At 38.1% G+C, this 27,460-nt stretch overlaps 1 protein-coding gene across 1 annotated transcript in view; it reads right to left on the bottom strand.

Moving 5' to 3' along the window:
* Nucleotides 1-27,253, bottom strand: part of PPIL4 (peptidylprolyl isomerase like 4) — a 40,237-nt gene extending 12,984 nt beyond the window's left edge. Inside the window, exons 1-11 of the mRNA XM_081829132.1 lie at nucleotides 27,109-27,253; nucleotides 21,246-21,313; nucleotides 21,094-21,158; nucleotides 20,709-20,826; nucleotides 19,429-19,571; nucleotides 18,377-18,473; nucleotides 17,509-17,625; nucleotides 9,234-9,358; nucleotides 7,474-7,540; nucleotides 3,725-3,836; nucleotides 2,041-2,137 (exon numbers count right to left, since the gene is read on the bottom strand). Of these exons, the coding sequence (XP_081685258.1) occupies nucleotides 2,041-2,137; nucleotides 3,725-3,836; nucleotides 7,474-7,540; nucleotides 9,234-9,358; nucleotides 17,509-17,625; nucleotides 18,377-18,473; nucleotides 19,429-19,571; nucleotides 20,709-20,826; nucleotides 21,094-21,158; nucleotides 21,246-21,313; nucleotides 27,109-27,178 (1,079 nt within the window). The 5' untranslated portion in view covers nucleotides 27,179-27,253. The remainder of the gene's footprint in view (nucleotides 1-2,040; nucleotides 2,138-3,724; nucleotides 3,837-7,473; nucleotides 7,541-9,233; nucleotides 9,359-17,508; nucleotides 17,626-18,376; nucleotides 18,474-19,428; nucleotides 19,572-20,708; nucleotides 20,827-21,093; nucleotides 21,159-21,245; nucleotides 21,314-27,108) is intronic.
* Between the last annotated feature and the right edge of the window lie 207 nt (nucleotides 27,254-27,460).

Here is a 27,460-nt window from a genome sequence, read left to right on the forward strand (position 1 = left end):
TCCCCAATTTATTCCCCAAGGTCTACCCCAGCCAAATTAAACTTGCCTTTCCTTTTGTTCTATTTTTAATCTTATTAGTAGTCTAATTTACAATAATTTCACTTTCTCTCAAGATCCATAAAATGTATCTCCACCATGCCTTTTTAACTTAAAGCTTATCTAATTATATATTTAAAAAACCCCACTAAACTTAATCTGATTATTAGATTGTCCTCTGAATCTCCTTTCCCTGCCATATTAAAAAAGTCACATAATACATAATATACAAGGTGGGGGGAAAATATATATATATATCTCTTACATATTACAAACACATGTTCTGTCACTCTATTATTGTACCTGAGATTATAAATGCCTTGCTAAAATGAAATCAGTTACCAAGAAAGACTATCTTACTGGGTCAGACTCAAGAATTTCCTTTTTCCTTGTTTAATATTCTGTTTGAGAATAATTAACAATGGTTTGCATCAGGTCATGTCTGTCTTCTCCATTAATTTCAAAAGACTGAAAGCAGACACTGTTCAATACTAGCCACATGTGGTTGTTTAAATTAATTAAAATTAAGCAAACTTTAAAATTCAGTTCCTCAGTCCATTTCACATGTTCAAAAACCACATGTGGTTAGTAGCCACACTGGATGGTGGAGATAGTTTCCATCACTGTAGAAACTTCTATTGGATAGTAACTGGGCTACAGATTTATTCTCAAACATGCCTGGTTTCTTTTCTTAACTTTTAGTAATCTATCATCTTGAATTTAGAACATTTTAATACTACATATTCTTTCTTTTCAGCCTGAACTACTTACCTCTATGAGGGAAAAGATGAAAGACACCTCCTTGTACCTTACACTCTATGTCTGTACTTCCTTTTATCTGCCCTACACACTTCCCTTCTGCCAGCTGCAGCTACTAGTGGTTAGCCTAAATTTAATTTCAAAGATTTGTCAAATAAATCTCAAGTGTATTCCATCCACACCTTTTATGATTTTAATATTTCAATCATATCCCCCCTTATGTTCCATCTTTTTAGACTATATCTTAGCTTACTGTTTGGTGTGCTTGCGTGTGAAAGCCTCCTCCTCATGTCAGTACATATCAGACTTTATCCTCCTCTTACACCTCTTACACCTTACAATGCTTTATGCACTATAGACAGTCAACACATTTTTTAAAATGAGTATGTAACAAGTCAACCTGATATTCATCTTTCCTTGATGAATACTTGGAAAAGAAATGTCTAAGACAGTGTGGGAAAAAGAATCCCTAAAACACCAACAGGAATTAGGAAACAAAGAAACCATTTACCAGAAAGAATCACAAAAGAAATAACTTTCGCAATGTGAAGAGTGATAGATTTATAATGAGAATATCAATGAACAAATTAAAATGACATAATGTAAATAGTATGTTTCACTGATTTTTACTTGTCTCAACTAAAACTTGGAAGAACCTAAATTAAAATGGTCAAGTCAATGGATTTTTTAATCCTATAAAAGCTAACTCTTGCATACAAATAGGAGCCCAGTAAATATTTGTTGCTAGACTGACAATGTACTAAGCAGAAAGAAGCAACCTAATCATGTAAGAGAACAACAGGATTTTGTTAATCTACGTATTTACCATCCAAAGAAGTTAAATATTATGAGGAAGGTTAACACCAAGAATTTAGCGTAGCTACATGAAGAAAATTTCTGAGTATGAGGAATTTAAAACATTACAATTGTATACAAAATACGAATCTTACCTGAAGATTTCAGAGTAAGTGTTAACCTTAACCTAAGAGTAAGGAGGGAAAAGAATTAGGCTAGAGATTTTTTTCAACCCTAACCTTATCCATACATTAGAGAATATACCAAAAAAGAAAAGTTTATGTAAGATGTTGAAACAGGATTACAATAAACTAAACGATGTCTTCACAAACCACTGGATTCAGGAACCTTGTCTTCTACAGACTGTGACTTTTTATAACATATCACACAGTATTCTACACAGAGTGGATGGTCTATACATATTGACTAATTGGTTCTTGTAAAGGATACTCCTGCTTGGGCTTTACTTTATCTTTCAAAACTAAATTAGACGGTTTATCCTGTTCCTTTTCATACTCCTTGAAATCACTCTTGGTGTATTTCCCACCTATTTATTAAAAAAAAAAAAAAAAAAAGACTTAGTAAAAAAACTCACCTAATTTATTAAAGAACAAAAATTAATTTTAAGAGGTATAATACATCAGCTATTTTATAAGTGGCATATATATTGGCGGACAGAAAAAGGCTGAGAAGAAAACAAAAGAAGAGTAATTCATTCTCCATTACTATTTCAAATGAAACCCGTTTTGCTAAGTAGCTATATGCTGCCACCTAACGATATATGTGAGTATTACAACATCAAACTTTCAAATCCTAAATGATACAGTGAATACATTTCACTGGGAAATAATGCAGTATTTAAGTAGGGCCATTAAGTCCATGAGAAATTTAGGTCCAAAGGAAATTGAGGGCTTGAGACTGGAGTCTGAGATCTGAGAGGCTTAGAAGTTTGGAAGAAGTGAGGCTTTAAAGATCTCTGATCTGTCAGAAGAGACACTGACCAAGATCTCCAGAGCACCAAGCAGATAGCAGGACAGCAGGAATGTACACAGAAGTTCACTAAAGGGTGTGAAAGGGGAGGGCTGGCAACAACACCAAAGACAAACTGTCTCTGCTTTGAAATTCTTGCTTAAGTCACCTATATTCCCTCCCAAGTGCCAGAAATGAAATCAACAATCCCTTCAGAAAAATAGGACCTACTGCTGTATCTTTTTTTTTTTTTTTTAAAGATTTTATTTATTTGAGAGAGAGAATGAGATAGAGAGAGAGAGAGCATGAGAGGGGCAGGGTCAGACGGAGAAGCAGACTCCCTGCTGAGCAGGGAGCCCGATGCGGGACTCGATCCCCGGACTCCAGGATCATGACCTAAGCCGAAGGCAGTCGCTTAACCAACTGAGCCACCCAGGCGCCCCTCTACTGTTACATCTTGACTGGCCCTCAGTGGCAGGGCCAGGAAAAAGCATCCTATGCAGCCCCTCTGCTCCCAAGATGAAAACTGTATGTATAAAATATATATACTTCCTTTTTTAAAAGAGAAAGCTACAAATATACATAAAACCTTCATGGGAATAAAAACATGAAATAAGAGGAAATTCTAACATAAAATAAATACATATGTATGTATGTTCAAAGAATGTATGTGGAAAATAATACAAGAAACAGGTAAGAGTGGTTACCTCTGGGGAGGGAAATGGATAGATGAGGGAAGGGAGAGTTTTTTACACCACCTTTTCAATTTTCTACCATATGATCACTAAAACAAACAAACTTCAAAAAAACTTAAAAGAGTTTTGCATCTAGAAGAACCAAGCCATCACAACCATCAAAATCATTACTTTGCAAATATGCCATGTTTGCAATGGGTAATTATAAGTAATTTATAACACAAAAATAGTAAATATATTCACTATCAGCTTAAATACACATAGACACACTCACACACACTCCCCTGTATGTTAGGTTCTTGCTAGCACCTACATGAAACCATAAATGGCAGAGTTCCATCAATGAACATTTCTCCTAATGAACAGCACTAAGACAAAGGAAGTAGAGGCACACACGTGCAAACGCACACACACAATGCACACACACGCATGCACAGTGAACAGAAACAAAGGAAGCTGAACCAACATACCTTTTCCTTTCCACTTAACCTTTGCAACAGACTGGCTAAAATCCACATGTATTCTTCTGTCGTCTATAAGGACATTGTCCATTTTGAAGAACGCTTTCTCACAATCTTCTTCCTGATAGTAATTACAAAAACTCAAGCATAAATCTTTATGGAAAAAATTTCTACAGCTAGAACAAATACTGAAAATACAGCAAGTCTGTTGTTACTAACACTAATATTTGAGTGCCTATCACACACCACATGCTGTTGCATGCTCTGCATCTATGAGCTCAATTAACTCTGATAACAAGCATATGAAGTACTACCTATTATTATCTCCATTTTCTCGAAGAGAAAACATACGTTTAGAAAGGTACATAAGCTGCCAAAGGTCAGCTGGCAAAGGTGAGAGCCAGGATTTGAGCCGAGGCAGTGTGACTGTAGTGGACATACATACACTTACAAATCGTGCTGTACACGTCCATCCACAAACCCTTTCATTTGAAACCCAAAAATATTCTGAAAGTTGAAAGCTGTTTTTATAAATCTGGTGTTAAAATCCATTTGACAGGGGAGCCTGGGAGGCTCAGCCGTTAAGCGTCTGCCTTTGGCGTAGGTCATGATTCCAGGGTCCTGGGATGGAGCCCCGCATCAGACTCCCTGCTCGACGGGAGGCCTGCTTCTCCCTCTCCCACTCCCCCTGCTGTGTTCCCTCTCTGGCTGTCTCTCTCTCTGTCAAATAAATAAAATCTTTAAAAAAATAAAATAAAATCCATTTGACAACAAAACTTGACCTAACAGAAGACCGTGGCCTTGATTTATTCCACTTAGTATGAATACACATTTGTTTCAGTGCAGAAATATTTTGTGAATGATTATGGAGTGCTGACCCAGATGAGTATTACACAGTCCACACCTTTCTAAGTTCTGAAAAAGCCTGAAATCAGGAACATAGCTACGCCCAGGGGTGTGGATAATGGACTGTGGGCCTGAGATACCAAGGTCGGTGTTACATAAGGATTCTTCCTGTCAGCAACTTTACAAACCCCCATCTCCATTTCTGACATCTGAAGACTAGAAGTAATGCATTTCAACCCAGCATTGATCAATTATCTCCTATATTCCTGGAAACATATTCTTTGGTGTGCTCACAACTTACTAGAGACAATTCAGAGAAGAAGATAAAAAAACAAAAACTACGTTATAATTTATTTATTTACCATGTATGTCAAGAATTAAATGGATTATAAACTCCATAAAGATATAAAGCTTTATTCATCTTTGTAGATACATCATTTAGAACATCATCTGGCACATGATAGGCAATCAGTGTATTTTTTTTTTTTTAAAGTAAGCTCTACATCCAACATGGGGCTCAAACTCATGACCCAAGAGGTGCATGCTCTACTGACTGAGCCAGCCAGACGCCACAACAATCAATGTATGTTTGATGAATCTGTAATGATTATACTTGGGCAGGCATAACTGCATCACTGTGCCCTTTCCCTAAAGAGAAAGTTCTCAGATATTTTACACTTATGTAGGAACCTGACTTATGACAAAGATGGCACTGCCAAGCTGTGTGGATAGGACAACCTTTTCAATAAACTATACTGAGTGCCCTTGCTATCCAATGTAAGAAAAATGAAATTTAACACGATACACATACTACACAAAAATCAAATTACCGATCTAAGTGGGAAAGATTTTTCACAGCAAACCTTCTAAAGGTAGCATTGGAGAATATTTTCATGTCTGTGGGGGTAAACAAAGTTTTTTAAAACCAGCCATAAGAAAAATATTGACAAACTGAACTAAAAATCAGAAATTTCTGCTTATCAAAAGACACCATTAAAAATGGGGAAAAGGCAAATCTATAGAAAAGATACTTGCAACACATACAACCAAAAAATAAACTTGTATCCAGAAAATGTAAAGAATTCTTACAAATCAAGAAAAAGGCAGCCAAACACCCAATCAAAAAGTGGCCAAGTCTTGAACAGTTACTTCATTTAAAAAAAAAAAGACATCCAAATGCAATAAACGTATGAAAGGGGGCGCAACCAAGGAAATGCAAAATAAAACCATCATAAGATACCCCTACACACTCACCAGAATGGATAAAAATTTTCAAGACTGACCACACCAAGAACTGACAGGGACTCTCACACATTGCTAGTGGAAGCGAAAATTAGTATAACCACTTCTGGGGGAAAAAAACAAAACTACCCTGGAAAACTAATTAAAATAAATCTACTATAGCCACAAGTACCCTATGACCTAGCAATGCACTCACAGGTACATACCCAACAGAAATGCATATATATGTACACCAAAACACACGGAAGAAACGGCTTACAGTAGAACCTTTCTTAATAGCTCAAAACTACAAAGGACCCAAGTGTCCGTAACAGCTGAATGGAAATCTAAATTGTTTTATATACACATAATAAAATACTCTATAGCAAGAAAACTCCATATACACACCATGAAATACCATGTCAATGGAAATTAATGAAAAAAGTTAACATGCTACTACATATGTAGTAACCTATAAATCTTACAAATTAAGCAAAAGATGCTGGACACAAAAAAACACATACTGTGTTTACATTTATAGCAAGTTTAAAAATTAGACAAAAGAGGTCTATAGTGTTAGAAGTAGCAGTGATAGGGAGGGCCTCTGGAATTCTGGTTTTTTCTGCTATCGCAGTGCCTAAAATATAGAAGGTATTCGATAAATGCTCTGGAATAACTATCACTTGGAAGGAGCTACTATTGGACACACATCAGTCCAAAGCTGCATAGAAATGACAGCCTCACACAGTGGCTAAAAGCAAAAGGAACAGTGTCAGATTTTTCTAAATTCAAATCCCAGCTATGACATTCACTAGGGGCATGATTTTAATCAAGTCACACGACCACTATATGTCTCAGTTTAGTTATTTGGAAAATATATTTCACAGAGTTGTGAGGGTAAAATGCAGGTCAAGTAGTATAATGCCTAGCTTAAAGAAAGTTATTTGAGGGGCGCCTGGGTGGCTCAGTCGTTAAGCGTCTGCCTTCGGCTCAGGTCATGCATGATCCCAGGATCCTGGGATCGAGCCCCGCATCGGGCTCCCTGCTCTGCAGGAGGCCTGCTTCTCCCTCTCCCACTCCCCCTGCTTGTGTTCCCTCTCTCGCTATCTCTCTCTCTGTCAAATAAATAAATAAATAAATAAATAAATAAAAATTAAAAAAAAGAAAGTTAGAGTGACATAAGCTATCATCATTATTATTATAGATCTAGAAGATACTATCTAATCCAATATTCAAGTTGTATTTATAAGGAGGCTAATGCCTAGAAATAAGAGTTCTAAACAAAGTGACAAATATCATACAATAGGTGGTCAATTACAGAGCTCAGGTTAACATCTAGAACTTTACACCCAGTCCAGTTCTCTATTACTCAATTACAGATCTACATAAACAATGCTGAAAAATCATCGTATATATACAATGTGAAGGATTTCACCTAAAACTTTAAAGTTTTAAAGATACATAAACTCAGACTGCATCTGACCCTAAACTAAAGGTACATATATTAACAACAACAGATGTTGAATTTACCCTCTATTTGAATATAATAAAATTATTTTTCTTGGGTGCCTAGAGAAAGGGTAAACTAATTTTCTAATTTCAGAGACTAGAAAGTTCTATAATTTTTCACATTTTAACACTATATAAGAACAAAATAAATATAAACTTAAAATATATATACTATGACCTACCTTTTCAAATTCAATAAAAGCATAACAGAGGGATTCTCCTGTCTTCCAATCCCGAATAACTTCACAACTGAAAGAAAGTTTGGAAAAAGTGACTTTAAAGAAAAAGCATTCACCCTTACTCTTCAAAAATGAAGAACAAAATAAGCAGTTATTAAAAGTCAAAGTTAAGGGGCACCTGGGTGCTCAGTCAGTTAAGCATCTGCCTTTGGCTCAGGTCATGATCCCGGAGTCCTGGGATCACATCCTGAGTCGGGCTCCCTGCTAAGCAGGGAGTCTGGTTCTCCCTCTGTCTCTGTCTCTGTCTCATTCTCTCTCACATAAATAAATAAATAATCTTAAAAAAAAAAAACCTCTTATGGGGCGCCTGGGTGGCATAGTCGGTTAAGCGTTAAGCGTCTGCCTTCGGCTCAGGTCATGATCTCAAGATCCTGGGATCGAGTCCCACATCCAGCTCCTTGCTCAGAGGGGAGCCTGCTTCTCCCTCTGCCTGCCGCTCCCCCTGCTTGTGCTCTCTCTCTGACAAATAAATAAAATCTTTAAAAAAAAACCAAAAAACCTCTTATAAAAAAAATCAAAGTTAAACTCGTGGAACTATACTCCTCCAAATTTCTTCAATAACAATTAAAAAAAGTAGTTCACCAGCGTAGTAACAAAATTATCTCAATTCTACTCTAAATGCCCAATCTTGGCCTACAGTCCTAAATTTCTTTTTTTTTTTAAGAATTTTTTTATTTATTTGACAGAGAGAGACACAGCAAGAGAAGAACTACAAGCAGCGGGAGTGGGAGTGGGAAAGGAAGAAGCAGGCTTCCCGCCAAGCAGGGAGCCCGATGCGGGGCTCGATCCCAGGACCCTGAGATTATGACCTGAGCCGAAGGCAGATGCTTAAGGACTGAGCCACCCAGGCGCCCCTATAGTCCTAAATTTCTAATGCACTGAAGAAAGTGTAAGATAAAACTATTTACTTCCCTGTGCCAAAAGTAAACTACTGCTAAAAAATTCTTTTAAGTCATAATTCACTTCTGGTCCAAATGTAGAGGAATTACAGAATATCTAATGTTACTGTAAAATAATGTATGTACATTCATACATATATACACATTTAATAAGTTTATGCTTTGTAGTTTTTGAATTTTAATATAAACCAAGCTCAAATTTTACCCCGTAAGTATAGCTGTTATATAGAACGAATCCATCTTGACAAGTAAGTAAAAGGACCAGTAAGATGGGAGTTGAAACCATGCAGCTTGTCCATTTCCTCACATTTCATAAGTCTCATTTTATTTTATTTTTTATTTTATTTATTTGACAGAGAGAGAGAGAGTACAAGCAGGGGGAGTGGTAGGGAGAGGGAGAAGCAGGCTCCCACTAAGCAGAGAGCCTGACGTGGGGCTCCCTCCATTCCAGGACCCCGGGATCATGACCTGAGCTGAAGGCAGACGCTTAACCGACTGAGCCACCCAGGCGCCCTATAAGTCTCATTTTAAAAACATGAAATGAGGGGCCTGTTCCACTTACTTCTTGTTTTAAAGCAAAAATGTGTGTGCTGGAAGTGGGACAAACATTCAATTATATATATATATATTTGTATGCACACATACACACACATATACTTAGTTTTCTTCCCTACTGTACAAAAGACTCATCTGTAAAATTCACCACTACAAAATTCCAGAGTTCACAGATTAATCAAAAAAATGTCATTAGAAAACCACCAATACCTAGTTTTTCTAAAATCTTTCACTAATTCTAGAGATTACCTTCTTATTGGCCCAAATCTTGAGAATATTATCTCCAGATCTTCATCAGTGGTCACTGGATTCAATTTACACACAAACAGCACATTTTCTGGAGGCTTAATATCTGCATCAGGTAGGTCTCCCACCTAAATTATAAGTAAACAAAAATTTAAATCAATTCCTTTGTTGTTTCTATTCTAAATACCCTATCTAGCCCAAAATGCTGATTTCTCTAAACAACTAAATTTACATTAGGAATCTACAGGCTTAGGAAAAGAAATCTAGGTAAGATTTCAAAATTTGAAATTACAATGTTCCTAGGGGCACCTGCCTCAGTTGTTAAGCGTCTGCCTTCGGCTCAGGTCATGATCCCAGGATCCTGGGATCGAGCCCTCCATCGGGCTCCCCGCTCCGCGGGAAGCCTGCTTCTCCCTCTCCCACTCCCCCTGCTGTGTTCCCTCTCTCGCTGTGTCTCTCTCTGTCAAATAAATAAATAAAATCTTAAAAAAAAAAAAAGAAATTACAATGTTCCTGGTAGTAATATTAATAGCTAATACTTGTCTACCTCTGACTTTGTATGAACACCATGCTTGGCACTTCATATACACTACTAATTCTTTTTTTTTTTTTAAGATTTTATTTATTAGACAGGGAGATAGAGAGAGCACAAGTAGGCAGAGCGGCAGGCAGAGGCAGAGGGAGAAGCAGACTCCCCGCTGAGCAGGGAGCTTGATGTGGGACTCCATCCCAGGACCTTGGGATCATGACCTGAGTCGAAGGCAGACGCTTAACAACTGAGCCACCCAGGCGCTCAACTACTAACTAATTCTTAAAACAACCATGTGGTTTCCATTTTAAAAATGAATAAAGTAAAATTCAAAAACGTTAAATAACTAACTTAAGGCCACACAGTAGTAAGCAACAGTTGGGATTTGAACACAGATCTATCTGGCTTCCAAGTCCCAATTTTATCTCCTGTTTTTCTTTTTTCAAGTATTTGATATATTTTAAAAAGAATTTATATAAAGTATATCTAAGTTACGAAGCATGAAAATAAAAAACACCCATGATGCCAACAACTAGCTAAAGAACTAAAATGTCCCCCGATCCCATGACTCTGCCTTTCTCACCAGAATACCAAACGTCCTGCTTTTTGGTTTTCCTTTTTGGCCATTCCCCTAGATCTTCAGTTTTCCCACGTATGTATGTATCCCCAGAAATATAGTTTTAGTTTTGCTTGTTTTTAACAAACTTTTGAAAAATATTATCATCCTGACCCTAGGCTTCTGCATTAGTAATGCCCCATTCTTTCCACACTGTTGTTCAATACCAAACCGCAACAATTCCTGGACAGTGTTTCTAGCTTTTTACTCTTATCCTATCATCTTCTACTTTGGCCAAACTGAAGTCAACTTCACAGACAACTACTGCACTGAGCAGGGAATCCCACTTCCTAATGAAGAACCAGTGAGGGTGACTCTGGGAGAAAACCATGATGATAGAATTGGTTTCATTGTGGGAAAACTGTATTTCCCATGGACCTTTAGATAGGAAAACAATATTCCTTTATACATATATTCAAAAACTCTCAAGAGATAATTTCTGATAACATTATCATGTAAACTGTCTCCTCTTGGATAAACACACTTAAAAAAACTTTTTTTAATCAGGAACAGTAATAAGCAACAGAGCCAGTAAGATCTGCTCAGTGTTTCTGAAGCCCATCAAAAGACAATAATCCGGGGTGCCTGCCTGGCTCAGTCAGTAGAACATGCAACCCTTGATCTCAGGGTCATGAGTTCAAGTCCCATGTTGGGCGTAAAGCTTACTTTAAAAAAATTTTTTTTTTAAAAAGACAATAATCTATGTCCAATAAACAATATCACAGTATGTAAGAGGAAGAGCAAATCAGTAAAAAATTCTGAAAAGCACCTATAATACATCTAAAGGAAGCACAGAAGAAAAAAAAAGGTTAATGAGTTAAAAAAGAACTTGCTATATATACTACTTAGTCAAAAGTAACTTTAAAATACTATGGAGGGGGCACCTGACTGGCTCAGCCAGTGGGACATATGACTCTTGATCTTGGAGTTCTAAGTTTGAGCCCTACACTGGGTGTAGAGATTACTTAAAAATAAAATCTTAGGGACGCCTGCATGGCTCAGTCAGTTAAGCGTCTGGGATCAAGTCCCGCATCAGTCTCCTTGCTCAGCAGGGAGCCTCCTTCTCCCTCAGCCTGCTGCTCCCCCTGCTTGTGCTTGCTCACGCTCTCTCTCACAAATAAAGTCTTAAAAAAAATAAAAATAACATCTTTTTAAAAATTAAAAACAATAAATAATATAAGGAAATTTAAATATTCATAACTATGAAGTTCAAAACTAACACTGCAAAATACTAGTTGAATTATCATTTTATTAGACACAAAGTAAAGGAACTAATGGTTTTTTTCGTTTGGTTTGCTTTCAGTTTCATGATTTTTAAAAACAGAAGATAGGAGGTGCGCCTGGGTGGCTTGGTTAAGGGTCTGCCTTCAGCTCGGGTCGTGATCCCAGGGTCCTGGGATCGAGCCCCGCATCGGGTTCTCTGCTCCACGGGGGGCCTGCTTCTCCCTCTCCCACTGCCCCCCTGCTTGTGTTCCCTCTCTCGCTGTCTCTCTCTCTGTCAAATAAATAAATAAAATCTTTAAAAAAGCACCTGCGTGGCTCAGTCAGTTAAGTGTCCAACTCTTGATCTCAGCTCAGGTCTTGATCCCAGGATCATGAGCTCAAGCCCCACATTAAAAATAACAATAATTAAAAAATAAAAAATAGAAGATAGAGGGGCACCTGACTGGCTCAGCTGGTAGAGCATGTGACTCTTGATCTCAGGGTTTTGAATTCAAGCCTCATGGTTGGTCATAGAGCCTACTTCAAAAAAAAAAAAAACAGGGGCACCCAGCTGGCTCAGTAGGAGGAGTGTGTGACTCTTGATCTCAGGGTAGTGAGTTCAAGCCCCGAGATTACTTACGTAAATAAAACTTAAAAAAAAAAAAAAAAAGGTGAAACCTGTTAATATTGAGAATCAAAACAACACAGGATCACCTATTAGAATGGCTAAAATCCAAAACACTGACAATACCAAATGCTGACAAGGATGTTGAGCAACAGGAACTTTCAATTTTTTTTTTAAAGATTTTATTTGTTTTATTTATTTGTCAGAGAGAGAGAAAGAAAGCACGCATGAAAAGCAGGGGGAATGGCAGGCAGAAGAAGAAGCAGGCTCCCTGCTGAGCAAGAAGCCAGATGCGGGACTTGATCCCAGGACCCTGGGATCATGACCTGAGCTTAACCGACTGAGCCACCCAGGCATCCCAGGAACTCTGAATCATTACTAGTGGGAATGCAAAATGGACAGCCAGTTTGGAAGACAGCTTGGCAGTTTCTTACAAAGATAAACACAATCTTACCATAAATTCTAGTAACTGCAGTTTTATATTTAGTTATAGTTTTATAGCAGTTTTAGGCATACTTGCCAAAACTTGGAAGCAATTAAGACGTTTTTTAATAGGTGAATGGATAAACAAACCATGGTACGTCCAAACAATGGAATAAATTTTTTGATCAAAAGAAATAAGCTATCAAGCCACAAAAAGACATGGAGGAAACGTAAATGCATATGGCCAAGTGGAAGAAGTCAATCTTAAAAGGATATATACTGTATGATTCCAACCATATGACATTCTGGAAAACGCATAAGTATGTAGGCAATAAAAAAGATCAGTGGTTGCCAGGGGTTGGGGGCAGGGAGGGATAAATATGCGGGGATTTTTAGGGAGTGAAACTATTCTCTATGATACTATGATGGTAGATATATATCATTATACATTTCTCAAAACCCACAGAATGTACAACACAAAGAGTAAAACCTAATGTAAATTATGGACTTTACTTAATAATATTATCACTATTGACTCACCAATTGTACCACACAAATGCAAGATGTTAATAAGAAAAACTGTTGGGGACGTGGAGGGGAGTACACAGAAGAATTCTCTGTACTTTCTGTTCAATTTTTTTTTTTTTTAAAGATTTTATTTATTTATTTGAGAGAGAGTGAGAGAGACAAAGAGCACAGGAGGGGGGAGCGGGAGAGGGAGAAGCAGACTCCCCGCTGAGCAGGTAGCCCGATGCGGGACTCGATCCCGAGACTCCAGGATCATGACCTGAGCCGAAGGCAGTCGCTTAACCAACTGAGCCACCCACGCGCCCTCAATTTTTTTTTATAAACTTAAAACAGTGGGGTGCCTGGGTTGCTCAGTCAGTTAAGCGTCTGCTTTCGGCTCAGATCATGAGCCCCACATCTGGCTCCCTGCTCAGCAGGGAGTCTGCTTCTCCCTCTCTCTCTGCCCCTTCCCCTGCTCATGTGCTCTCTCTCTCTCAAATAAATAAAATCTTTTAAATACAAAAATAAATAAATAAACCTAAAACAGCTCTAAAAAATAAAGCCTATTTATTAAAATCAAAGCCAAAAAAGGAATCCATGAGTCCATACTAAAAATGAACATATAATAAAAAGATAAGAAAGGAGGGTCGTTCCTTACAGTAGAAGGCAGGCTGGCAATATGGAAGGAGTAGGGGAGTTAGAAAATCACCATTTTGCACCCATTAGAGTCAACACTGGTTCAGGTAAGAATCATGAACAGCTAAGAAATCCACAGGGACAATTTGATAAGGAACAAGATATTTAAAAGGTCTCAAATGCTACAGACTGCTACTAGTCGCAAGGGGAAAACAGAAAGTATGTAATGGAGACACTAGGCAGTGGACTACCTTGCTCAAGTAATCAAAATGAACACTTCCCAGTGAAGGGCATATAGCTATTGTATACCTGCAAATACAACATCTGAGAAGGTCACTTGTGTAGTATTCTGGCTGTGTGCGTAATCTGAATCTAATCTCAAGGCAACAGTAGATAAACCTAAATTGAAGAATATTCTATAAAACAGATGACCTATACTCCTCTAAAATGTTAATAGCACGAAAAATAAAGACAGGTTAAGGAATTCCCCCAGATGTTAGAAGAAATATGATAACTAAATGCAACAGATGCCCGGGTGGCTCAGTTGGTTAAGCGTCTGCCTTTGGCTCAGGTCATGAACCTGGGATCCTGGGATCGAGCCCAGCATTAGGCTCCCTGCTCAGCGGAGAGCCTGCTTCTCCCTCTCCCTCTCCCTGCTACTCTGCTACTTGTGCACTCTCTCTGTCAAATAAATAAATAAAAATCTTTTTTAAAAATTTAAAAAAATAAAAATAAAAAATGCAACAGATGATTATGAGCTTGATTCTAGACCAAATGGGAAAAGCTGTAAAAGATATTACTGAAATAACTGACAAAATTGAAATATGGGCTGTAATTTCTATCAATTTTAAATATCCTGATTTTGATAACTGTACTGTGAATATGTATGATAATATTGTTGATCTTCGGAAATACACACTGATGTAAGAGGTAAAAAGGTATGATGTTTAGGTCTTACTTTCTATGAGTCCAGGAAAAATAGCATGTGTATGTGCATGTATAATCAGAGAGAGAGACAGAACAAATAATCAGCAGAATTGTCAAAAATGTTAAAAACTGGTGAATTTCGGGGTGCCTGGGTGGCTTAGTCGGTTAAGCATCTGACTCTTGATTTTGGCTCAGGTCTTGGTCTCAGCGTCATGACACTGAGCTCCGCACTGGGCTTGGCACTGGGCGTGGAACCTGCTTAAGATTCTCTCCCTCCCTCTCTCTCTGCACCTCCCTGCCTCTCTCCTTCTCTTAAAAAAAAAAAAAAATTGGTGAATCGGAATAAAAGGTATAGAGAAGTTCTCTATACTATTTTTTGTAACTTTCTCATAAATTTGAAATTATCTGAAAATAAAGTTTTGTTATGTTAATCCAACATCTTTCTGGCATAAACTGCCTACACTTTTGCTACTAAAAACTCTGATGATAGGGACACCTGAGTGGCTCAGTAGGTTGGGCATCTGCCTTCAGCTCAGGTCATGATCCCAGGGTCCTGGGATCGAGCCCTGCATCAGGCTCCTTGCTCAGAAGGGAGTCTGCTTCTCCCTCTGCCTGCTGCTCCCCCTGCTTGTGCTCTCTCTCTCTCTCTCTCAAATAAACAAATAAAATCTTTAAAAACAAAAACAAACACAAAAACCTCTGATGATAATCTAATATTCTTTCCCTATAAGTCATTTTTGTTGCCCAGTTGCTCAAAAGATTCTTCTTTTGGGGTGCCTGGGTGGAACAGTCGGTTAAGCGTTCGACTCTTGGTTTCTGCTCAGGTCATGATCTCAGGGTTGTGAGACTGAGCCCCTTATCAGGCTCCCCACTCAGGGTGGAGTCTGCTTTACACTCTCTCCCTCTCCCTCTGCCCCTCCCCACTGCATTCTCTCTAAAATAAATAAATAAATCTTAAAAGAGAAAAAGATTTTTTTTTTAAGTTCAGTAACTTTCTTAGAATTTGTCATGCCGGGGGCGCCTGGGTGGCTCAGTTGGTTAAGCAACTGCCTTCGGCTCAGGTCATGATCCTGGAGTCCCGGGATCAAGTCCCGCATCGGGCTCCCTGCTCGGCAGGGAGTCTGCTTCTCCCTCTGACCCTCCTCCCTCTCATGCTCTCTGTCTCTCATTCTCTCTCTCTCAAATATATAAATAAAATCTTTAAAAAAAAAAAAAAAAAAGAATTTGTCATGCTGTTGGTTGTTCTGGGCCAATAGTCTCAGCTACACAGTGTAGATTTTCAAATATTTTTTAATTCAGTAAAGTTTTCTTGAATTATAGTCTTTAATATTTGTTCCTCCAGACTGGTGATGTGAATATGAATTTTGAAACAGATGAAGAATTTGAAAACTCTACTATATAAAACAATGATAATAATAAAAACTGAATTATCCATTCAAATATTTATTGATGATCTACTATGGGACAGATATGCCTATTCCACAAAAAATTAACAAATGGAAAAAATGTCTAGTAGGTCAATTAATCAGTACTAAAGAACTGTTCCCCAAATGACTTCATACTGTAATACAAAGGAGTATGTTTTACAGTACTCAATTTCTACCCAGGTTCCTTGTATCCTGTAACTACTTAACCTCAACACTTTACAACAATTCTTTTCAACAAAGAATTGTTTTGTTTTTTTTTTTGTTTTTGTTTTTTTAAAGATTTTATTTATTTATTTGACAGAGAAAGAGAGAGCACAAGTAGGCAGAGTGGCAGGCAGAGGGAGAAGGAGAAGCAGGCTCTCTGCTGAGCAGGGAGCCGGACGTGGGGCTCGATCCCAGGACCCCAGGATCGTGACCTGAGCCGAAGGCAGCCACTTAACCAACTGAGCCACCCAGGCGCCCCACAATCAAAGAATTGTTCTTTAATAAATAAGGAACATATATAATAATAATATAAAGATATTATAATATCTTTATTATATATATAATATAATAAAATTATTATATATAATATATATAATTTTATATATATAAATATAAAAATTATTATATATATAATAAAAATATAAAAATAATAAAGAACAATCAAAGAATTGTTCTTTAATACAAATAAAATTCGATCCAATAAACAGTCTTCAAAAATGGGATGAATATAAACAATTGAAATTCAATGCATATTTGTAAATTGTATATCCACTGCTCATTTTTTTTTTTTTAAAGATTTTATTTATTTATTTGAGAGAGAGAGAATGAGAGAGAGCAAGCACATGAGAGGGGGGAGGGTCAGAGGGAGAAGCAGACTCCCTGCTGAGCAGGGAGCCCGATGCGGGACTCGATCCAAGGACTCCCGGATCATGACCTGAGCCGAAGGCAGTCGCTTAACCAACTGAGCCACCCAGGCGTCCCTCCACTGCTCATTTTTTAAAAAGGCACTTGGTACTGTATTGATTTTGGAACCAAATTTGTTTACTTTCATGTATTATGTCATATAAAATTTAATCCAGAAAAGAACTCTTAGCTAAATTTTTAATACTTTGACTATCAAAGAGCCAAAAATAGGGGTGCCTGAGTGGCTCAGCTGGATGAGCATCCAACTCTTAATTTCGGCTCAGGTTATTATGTCAGGGTTGTGGGATTGAGCCCCACATTGGGCTCTGTGCTGGGTGTGGAACCTGCTTGAGATTCTCTCTCTCCCTCGCCCCTCTGCGTCCCGCCCTCTCCCAACCTAAAAAAAAAAAAGAAAAAGAACCAAAAAATAAACTCACAATGAATTGTATATTAAATAAATTGCAGAACAACTATCTGAACAAAGATAATCATCTTACCATTTCCAATAGAATAGCCTGAGTTTTGGCCTCTTTTTCTGCCTTTATTTCTTCTACTTCTTCAGCTGATCTTCCTTTGAAATCATCAATTTCTTCATCTGCTCCTATTCGACCACTCTGTAAGGCAGAAGTTATTTAAACATATAGTGAAAGAATTGAAAAATCTGAGAAATACGGGAGATGTGATGCTTTGTCCTTGGTTCCATCAAATGTGTTAGAATAGACGGAAACTTATAAGCCTCTGAAAATTGATTTAAATTAATTTGATAATATGAGCCAGACTAAGCTTCTAATTTATTATTAAATCAAGATAAACATTATAAAGAAATTATCTGGTATCCAACTCAGTGCTGAATGCAGAAAATAAATGACCTTAAAAATTAAGCACCAAATCCCAACTATGAAGATCAATTCCGCTTTGAGAAAGCCTCATAAACAGAAACTTATATCTTAAAAAATATGAAGGAAAAGTCTACATTATTTCACAAAAATTTCTGGGTTCTAGCATGGCTCCAGAGTGTTCCCAGTTGAAAACTCCCTTACAAGATGATAGTTTACCTTAGCCTTAAAGCTACACTCCTAGAGTTAGGAGACAAGAAAAACATTTTCGCAAGGTATTCACATAAGCTTCCAGAGCTAAGGCTCTTCTAGTGGAACAGAAATTGAAGAAAGGAAATTAGGGAAATCAAAAGATAGCTAGAAAAATTAGTATCTCTATGGAAGAGAAAAAGAAGGCTAAACTTGTCCTAGTAGAATTGATCAAGCAAGACAGTCATTCTGAAGAAATAAGTTTTAATAAACTAAAAAGCAAAATCTATACAAAGCATTAATATGCATGTACATTCAATTACAAGAGGACTCTACTTACATCTAGCTGTTCCCTTGTAGGTTCTGGTGATCGATCAGGAATTAATAAATCAGGAGGGTCATCAAACGGATCATCTAAAATCACTGTATGATTTATCCTTACAAAATAAATCCAAGTCAAAGGTTTCATTTACATTATTTCAGAATTCATGTTTTACTTTTTATAAAGATTATAACAAATGTCTTAAGTATCTCTAACGCCCAAAAATCATAGGCACTTAAATTTTAATGCACAAGTATACATTACGAGAGTATACTTTCACAATCAGTGTTACTGTTTTTCATTGTTTGATATTAGATTTACTACTCTGCATTACTCTAAAATAATATATCTAATATTAATATGTCTAAATCTTAGTACTTTTGCCATATTTCTCAATAATATACATTTTTTAAAACTAAATTAAGGAGGGGCGCCTGGGTGGCTCAGTCATTGGGTGTCTGCCTTCGGCTCAGGTCATGATCCCAGGGGCCTGGAATCAAGCCCCACATCAGGCTCCCTGCTCAGCGGGAAGCCTGCTTCTCCCTCTCCCACTCCCCCTGCTTGTGTTCCCTCTCTCACTGTCTTTCTCTCTGTTAAATAAATAAATAAAAATCTTTAAAAAAAAACAAAAAACTAAACCTAAATTAAGGATTAATAATTCCTCCCAACATAAGCAATTATAAATAATTAGTAGAAGTATAAAAATACAAGGGCGCCTGGGTGGCTCAGTTGGTTAAGTGACTGTCCTCGGCTCACGTCATGATCCTGGAGTCCCGGGATTGAGTCCCACATCGGGCTCCCTGCTCAGCAGGGAGTCTGCTTCTCCCTCTGACCCTCCCCCCTCTCGTGTTCTCTCTCTCATTCTCTCTCTCTCTCTCAAATAAATAAATAAAATCTTTAAAAAAAAAAAAAGAAGTATAAAAATACAAAAGGTCTTTTTTACTTTATGGATTCGTATAGTCTCGTATTAATTCACATTTTGGAATTATCCAAAAACCAGTTCTATGCTTGCCATCTCCACAAACATCACAGTATTAAAACATTCTAGTACATTGAGATAGCAACCACACCTGATATCTTGATATGGTACAAAGTCCTTGTCAACAAAGGTCTCATTAATTTTCTTAATTATGTCCATGCCTTCTGTCACCTCACCGAACACTGTATGAACACCATCAAGATAATCTAGATTATCTCCTGTAGTAATAAGAAACTGAATAGAAAGACACAGAAAAATATAAATATATATCTATAATTCAAACTGAAATCAGTTACAGACTGACAAAAATATACAAACACAATACTCTACATTCACTGCATGGATTCTTACCCACTTGTTACTAGTACTAATTAAAAAGTACAAGCTTATACATAAAATATCAATACACATACAGATGCTTCCCTGATTGTTTAAAATACTTGGGCAAACCAAAGCTCAGTTTCTTCACATGTGAATTATGAGGGGAAAAAAAGCATCTACCCCAAAATGGGTTGTTGTGAGGATCAGACAATGAATGAAAGGTTCTCAACATGATCTGTTTTGAAGTAATAAATACCAAAAGGAAAGAGACCACAATGTGAACAGTGATGATCCATGGATAGTAGGATTGTGGATAATGTTACACTTTTTTGTATCTTCTGAACTCCTCACACTGGACATGCCTTTAAAAGAAAAAAGTACAGGCGACTGGGTGGCTCAGTTGGTTAAGCATCTGACTCTTGATTTCAGCTCAGGTCATGAGATCGAGCCCTGTGTCAGGCTCATGCTGGGGGTGGAGCCTGCTTAAGATTCTATCTCTCCCTCTGACCCCCCTTCTCTCTCTAATAAAAAAAATATAAATAAATAAATAAATAAATTTTTTAAAAGAACAAAGTAATTTTTTTTAAATATTTTATTTTTAAGTAACCTCTACACCCAACATGGGGCTCAAACTCACAACCCTGAGGAGTCACATGCTCTACTGACTGAGCCAGCCAGGTGCCCCCCAAAATAATTTTTTTATATAAAAAAAATATAGTATAATATTTTTCTTCTAACAATTATCTTTGAAATTCTCTTCTTATTGGATAGCTTAAAGCGATAACTTGTGGCTCTTTCCAGTCCTTCATTTTAAAACAAAACTCATCCTGGGGCGCCTGGGTGGCACAGTCAGTTAAGCATCTGCCTTCAGCTCACGTCATGATCCCAGGGTCCTGGGATTGAGCCTTGCACTGGGCTCCCTCTCCCCCTGCTCATGCTCTCGCTCTCTCAAATAAATAAATAAAATCTTTAAAAAAATGTTCTCTATAAAAAAAAGTAAATAAAAATTTAAAAATAAAACAAAACTCATCTTCTTACTCATTTCCTAACCTGAGATCCATGTTGATCACTGCCATTGTTCACCATGGACACAGTGCCTTTCTTCTTGTGCTTAATTCTTGGTACTTTTTCAGCCTCGAAAAAGCTTGCTTGATCACCATACAGTTGACTGAAAATACATACAGTAAAGTTATAAAATATAAGTACTCTCAACATGAAATACAAAGTACTAGTAACAAACAGGATTACCATTTCTTTATAGAAATGCCACTATGATTCAAAATATTCTCTTTTTTTTTATTTGCTATAGACATTTAGGGAACTTGGAAAAAAAATCTATATTTGAATTGTATTTTAAAATGCAGATTGAAATATGTTAGATAACACTGTTAAGAGGCAATTCTATTTTTTCTCATTTAAAAATAAAAGAACTCACCCAAAAACAGACTCTCCTCCACGGCCAGTCCCTGTAGGATCACCAGTTTGTATGATAAAATCCCTCTATAATAAACAAGATACTTTGTTAATTCACAGAGTTTGCTAGATGGTTCCAATAATAAAGGACATGACTTATATCCACCAACTCACCTGTACATTGTGAATAAGACAATAATTGTAATACTTTATTTTGCACAACTTCAGGAAATTCAAGCAGGCTGAAAGAAAAGTAAATACTAAATTTATCATAGTGGTTCACAAAAACATTTTTAAGCAAGTAAATGCTTAGTTGGCATAATTTCATTTCTAAATTACCATACAAACACCCCCCAATGGTCAAATATCCTAAATCATAAAAAAGGCAGTAAGTCTAGAAAAAGGCAATATATTTTAAATTATCTTTTTATTCTCTTTTTCTTAGGACTTCTTGGGCATCTGAGCTAATGCAGGAAACTGACACTTATTTGGGATAGGCAACCATTAACTAATGGATTAGTTTTGCAAGAGAAAAAAAACCCAAAGAGGATACTATGATGGAAAAGAATCTATCAGAGTATCTGAAAATGGGTACAAATTATATAAATTAGATAAAATCAAATATCTGAGACCAATTTCTTTAATGATGACTAAACAGCTCTTCAGAAAAATCCATATACTTATCATGTACCAGCTTTCTCATATAAATACACTCATTTATTCAGTAAATATTTATGGAGTATCTTCTAGGTGCTTGGCACTGCTATCACAAATGCCATTAAACCATAGTCCCTCCCCTCAACAAGTTCATAGTCTAGTTGTACACTAACAAACTCTCAGAACACTAAGCTAGAAACCAGACAGAAAGACCTATGAGGCTGTCCAGGGTCCTTACACCCGAGCAAAATAATTACAATACTGGATATATCTAATAATACCATCTGGGCCACTTATATAGTAAAATGGTAAAAAGTGGTTTTAAAAAAGCCACAAAGTTCAAAAGGAAGATTGTTTCTGGCTAGGGAAATTAGAAGACCTCATAGAGGCTGAAGGTGGGCATTAAAAGAACTAGACAGGGGTGCCTGGGTGGCTCAGTCGTTAAGCATCTGCCTTCGGCTCGGGTCATGATCCCAGGGTCCTGGGATCGAGACCTGCATCGGGTTCCCTGCTCTGCGGGAAGCCTGCTTCTCCCTCTCCCATTCCCCCTGCTTGTGTTCCTTTCTCGCTGTGTCTCTATCTGTCAAATAAATAAATGAAATCTTTAAAAAAAAAAAAAAAATACAAGAACTAGACAGGCAACGAGTAGAGAGTAAGCATTTCAAACTGGAAAGACAGTATGAATAAGTCTGGATGTGCAAATATAAATGTTTTTTGAAGGGTCCAAAAGACCAGTCTAAGCTCTGTAACACTCTGGTAATACAAAGTAATAGAGGGTAAATAGACCGGAGGGGTAAGATGGGGCCAAGGTATTGAAAGGTCTTGAATATCAGGATTTTGATTGTTTTCCTAGAAAAATACATTTCTGGGATTACTGTTAAATACAAGAGTAGTCCTTTAACTAGAAAACAAAAATAATGGATCTAGGTAGTGATCAATGGCTGCCAAAATCCTTAGATGAAAAGCTAATGGGGACACTATAACAGATACATCAGGTGGACACGCCTGAACCCACCGACCAATTTTAACTTCGCAGTAAGAACCAACCAGACATCTAGTACTTCCTGAATGTGATGCAGCTGAAGTGCAGACTACCTTATATGAAAATATTCTTGCCAAAAACATTAAGCCGGTACCTTATCAAGGCTCTAGATCTAAGTGGCAATTTATGAGAAACAGAAGAGATAAAAATATATTTAAAGATACAACAAGGATAAAATCAGTCAAATCCAAAATGAGGGAAATTCTATAAAACAAATGACTCAGATTCCTTCTCAAAAAGTTGTTAAGGTAGAGGCACCTGGGTGGCTCAGTCAGTTAAGCTTCAGACTCTTTATTTCAAGTCAGGTCATGATCTCAGGGTCCTGGGATCAAGCTCTGCAACGGCTCCATGCGGAGTCCGCTTGTCCCTCTCCCTCTGCTCCTCCCCCGCTCATACTCTCTCCTTTCTCTCAAATAAATAAATAAGTAAACTCTCAAAAACAAAACAAAACCCGTTAAGGGAAAAATGGGGGTTGGGGTGGGGAAGAAACTGTAGATTAAAAGATATCAACCAATATAACGTATGGACCCTGGCAGTTTCTTACAAAACTGAACACATTCTTACCATAAAATCTAGCAATCACACCTCTTGGTATTTACTCAAAGGAGATGAAAATGTATGTTCACACAAAAACCTGCATACACATGTTTATAGCAGGTTTGTTCACAATTGCCAAAATATGGAAACAACCAAGATGTCCTTAAGTAGGTGACTGAATAAATAGTATGTGGTACATCCAGACAATGGAATATTATTATTTGCTACTAAAAAGAAATGAGCTATCAAGCCATGAAAAGATATGGAGGAACCTTAAACGCATATTACAAATTGAAAGAAACCAATCTGTAAAGATTACTTACTGTATGATTCCATCCATATAACATTCTGGAAAAAAAAAATCTATGGATACAGTAAAAGATCACTGGTTGCCAGGAGTTGAGGAGAGGGGTGCAAATAAATAGGCAGAGCACAGAAGATTTTTAGGGCATGATTTACATGATTTTCCTGTTTGATACCGTAATGGTGGATATATGTATTATACATCTGTCCAAACCCATAGAATGTACAACACCCAAGAGTGTACCTCAATGTAAACTATGGATTATGACGTGTCGATGTAGGTTCATCAAATGTACCACTGTAATAACAAGTGTACAGTGTTACATAGTACAAATGGTACAGATGTACAACAAAGGTAGACGCTGGTGGGGGATACTGAAAATGGGAGAGGCTGCACATACGTGGCGATAGGGGTCTATGGGAAATCTCTCTATATATCTTCCCCTCAGTTTTGCTATGAACCTTAAATTGCTCTAAAAAAATAAAGTCTTTAAAAATAGGCAGGGGGGGTTGTGAACATAGCATAACGTATAGAGAAGGTGAATCACTATCTTGTACCTGAAACTAATGTGACATTATGTGTCACCTAAATTCAAATAAACAAAATTAAAAAAAAAAAAAAAAGGCAAGGGGAGGGGCTCCTGGGTGGCTCAGTCATTAAGCTACTGCCTTCAGCTCAGGTCATGATCCCAGGGCCCTTGGATGGAGCCCCCCAACGCATCAGGCTCCCTGCTCAGCAGGAAGCCTGCTTTTCCCTCTCCCACTCCCCCTGCTCGTGTTCCCTCTTTTGCTGTGTCTCTCTCTGTCAAATAAATAAATAAAATTTAAAATAAATAAATAAATAAGGCAAGGGGGAGAAGCTATAGATTAAAAGATATTTAAGAGCTATATCAGCCAATATAATAAATGAACCTTGTTTGCATTTTAAATTACCAAATATTTTTAAAACACTTATGAGACAAAAGGAAAATATGAATGATACCAAAAAATTACTGCCAATTTTTTCAGATGTAATAATGATTTGTGGTTATTTTTTTTTTTAAAGATTTTATTTATTTATTTGAGAGAGAGAGAATGAGAGACAGAGAGCACGAGAGGGAAGAGGGCAGAGGGAGAAGCAGACCCCCTGCTCAGCAGGGAGCCCGATGCGGGACTCGATCCCGGGACTCCAGGATCATGACCTGAGCCAAAGGCAGTCGCTTAACCAACTGAGCCACCCAGGCGCCCTGATTTGTGGTTATTTTTTAAATCACTTTTTAGAAATACAAATTGAAGTAACTGCAGATTAAATAAGTCCCATGTAATGGATTTATTACAAAAAATCCAGTATAAATGAAACGATATTGGTTATGTGTTGACAACCGTTCGTTAACTGGTCATTGGCACATGAGGGCTCATTTTCATGACTCTCCTTCTGTATATAAGTTTTCTATAATAAAAAGGAAAAAAAGGAAAAAATAGAAGGAAGGGAGAGGGGGAGGGAAAGAGGAAGAAAACTAAGTCTGGATATATTTACTCTAAAGCGGTAAGTAGTTATACATGTAAGTAAATATCTGATCACAGGCTTACAAATACATACAAATGGGGTGGGCTTATCTTTTTAGTCTTCCAAACTATCTTTGCAGAATCGCTATTTGTCTATTCTGTCTGTGTTAACTAGGTAGGATAACCCTACCTCCCCTTTAGTTCTTCACAACCCTGGGGAAAGGGGCCCATTCATTTGCTAGGTGCTGTTCCACGTGAAGAGAGTGTCAAACAAATTCAAAGGAAAGCAAAACCAAGAGATGAAAAATACAATTCCCTATAACATCCTTTGAATTTCTGGATCCCACCATCCTTAAAGCCAAGCTTACCTCAGTAACAGGATGCAATCAATTATTTTCTTTGTTTAAGCCAGTTTGAGTTTCTATCATCTGCACTGAGAATCCTAACTAATAAACACGTATATATACATTAGACATAATGTATATATATATACATTAGACTATACATATACATTAGACTATATATATACACACAAACACACACACACATTAATCACTGTAATGAGCCTTTAATGTGTGCGAAGTGGCAGGCACTGCACCAGGTGCTTAGGATAGACAAGAAGGCGACTAAGCCTTTGCCAACAATTCCAGGATAACAGGTAAATGATATAACAAAATGTGTTACATGCTGTTTAAAAAGATAGCAGAAAAAACAGATCTAATTCCTCTTAGGGGCAAGGGAGAGCTTCACAGAAGAAATCATGCTTGATCCAAGGTTTGAATAATAAGCAGGAAGTTTGCCAAAAGGACAACAGTAGAGAGAATCATTGGAGTAGAGGCAACAGTATGAGAAAGGTATGGATGTATGATTGAGCATGCAGTGGGGGGGGGGGGGCACAACTCAGTGTGAGATAGAGTGTAATATGGCAGAAAGACACTTATTGTACATACTGTTTCATCCTCTTTGATAGACTCTGCATTCCAAGGGGACAGGATCCTGACTGTAACTAATCTCTGTGGCCTTTAGTTTCTCCCAATTCTGATACAGTCTCCACACTGTTGCCTGTTATCTTCCTAAAACAAATTTGCCATGCCTCGATCCTGCTTTTAAAACCTTCAAAGACCCTAGCCATCAGTAGAGCACACAAGACTATTCACATCTGATCTAACCAATATAACCTATAGGACCAGACTCGTAGTCTGCCATTCCACAGCACGCATCATTCCTTCAAGCCATGCCAAACTACTTGCTGTTTCCAGAAAATTCCAAGCCAAAAAAAAAAAAACACCCTCATTCCCACTCATCTTTTGAAAGAGCTAGTTCAAGTGGTCTACTTTCTTGGCTTTCTTCCCGCCCCCAAGCGGGAAGAATTACTCCCTCCACTGGTTTCCATAGCAACTTACACATTCTTCAACTACACCACTTACAGTGGGTTGTAAGACCTACAACACTTAAAGGGGCTCCCACGTCTATTTCTCCCAGTGGAAAATTAGACCCTCCAGGACAAGACGCCTATCCCAGAGCTTGGCAGTCTTGCACAGCAGACGATAAGTGAGTGTTTGCTAGGGCTCCGTGCACATCTCTGGACAGCCCTTCCTCCACCCCGGCGGGATGCTCACACTCGCTGCTCCAAACACATCCCGCTTCCATTAGGACTTACTGATTACACACCAAGGAATACAGGTTGTGTTCCTCTCACGAGTAAAGCGCAGTAAAGCCACAAAAGCTATGGCTATGGTATATGCAGCCTGCACCACACACACACACACACACACACACACCATAGGCATTTAATGCCACAAGCACCCGCCACCCGATTGGCCAGCCCCAGATACAGGAGAGAGGTTGCTCCTCACAAAAACTTTTCGAACCACGGCCCGCTAATAAAACAGCCCAGTCGTGGGCACCAGCAGCCTAGAAGCTCGAACCCAGTCAAGGGGACCGGGCAGCGAAGGGACAGTAGGGAAAGGAGATCGTGGCCCTGGCGAGACGTGAGCGGGGCCCGGGTCTCACCGCGCGGCCGCTCCTCAGTGTACAGATCGATGACGACGTCGCCCAAAGTGGTCTCCAGCAGAACCGCCATGGCGCCCGCTCCTCCTCCGCAACAAGCCGCGGGTGTGACAGGCGCAGCCCGTCGTGATCTACGCCACGCGTCACTCTCGGCGCGACGCCTTTTTACGTCATCCCTTCGGCGACGCCCCTCCCTTCGGCGACGCCCCTCCCGTCGCGGCCCGCCTCGTCGGCGCCTACCCACCCTGCCTCCGACGCGGCCTTTTTTGAAAATCCTGGTTCTTCCTGGGCGACTGGCGCGGGAGCCCGTCGCTCAAAAGGACTTTTGTAAAGGGTTTTGTGTCCCTTTTGTGTC

The sequence above is a fragment of the Leptonychotes weddellii genome, chromosome 8, assembly GCF_054177405.1.
Source record: "Leptonychotes weddellii isolate Sample4059 chromosome 8, ASM5417740v2, whole genome shotgun sequence".
In the NCBI taxonomy this organism is placed as follows: Eukaryota; Metazoa; Chordata; class Mammalia; order Carnivora; family Phocidae; genus Leptonychotes; species Leptonychotes weddellii.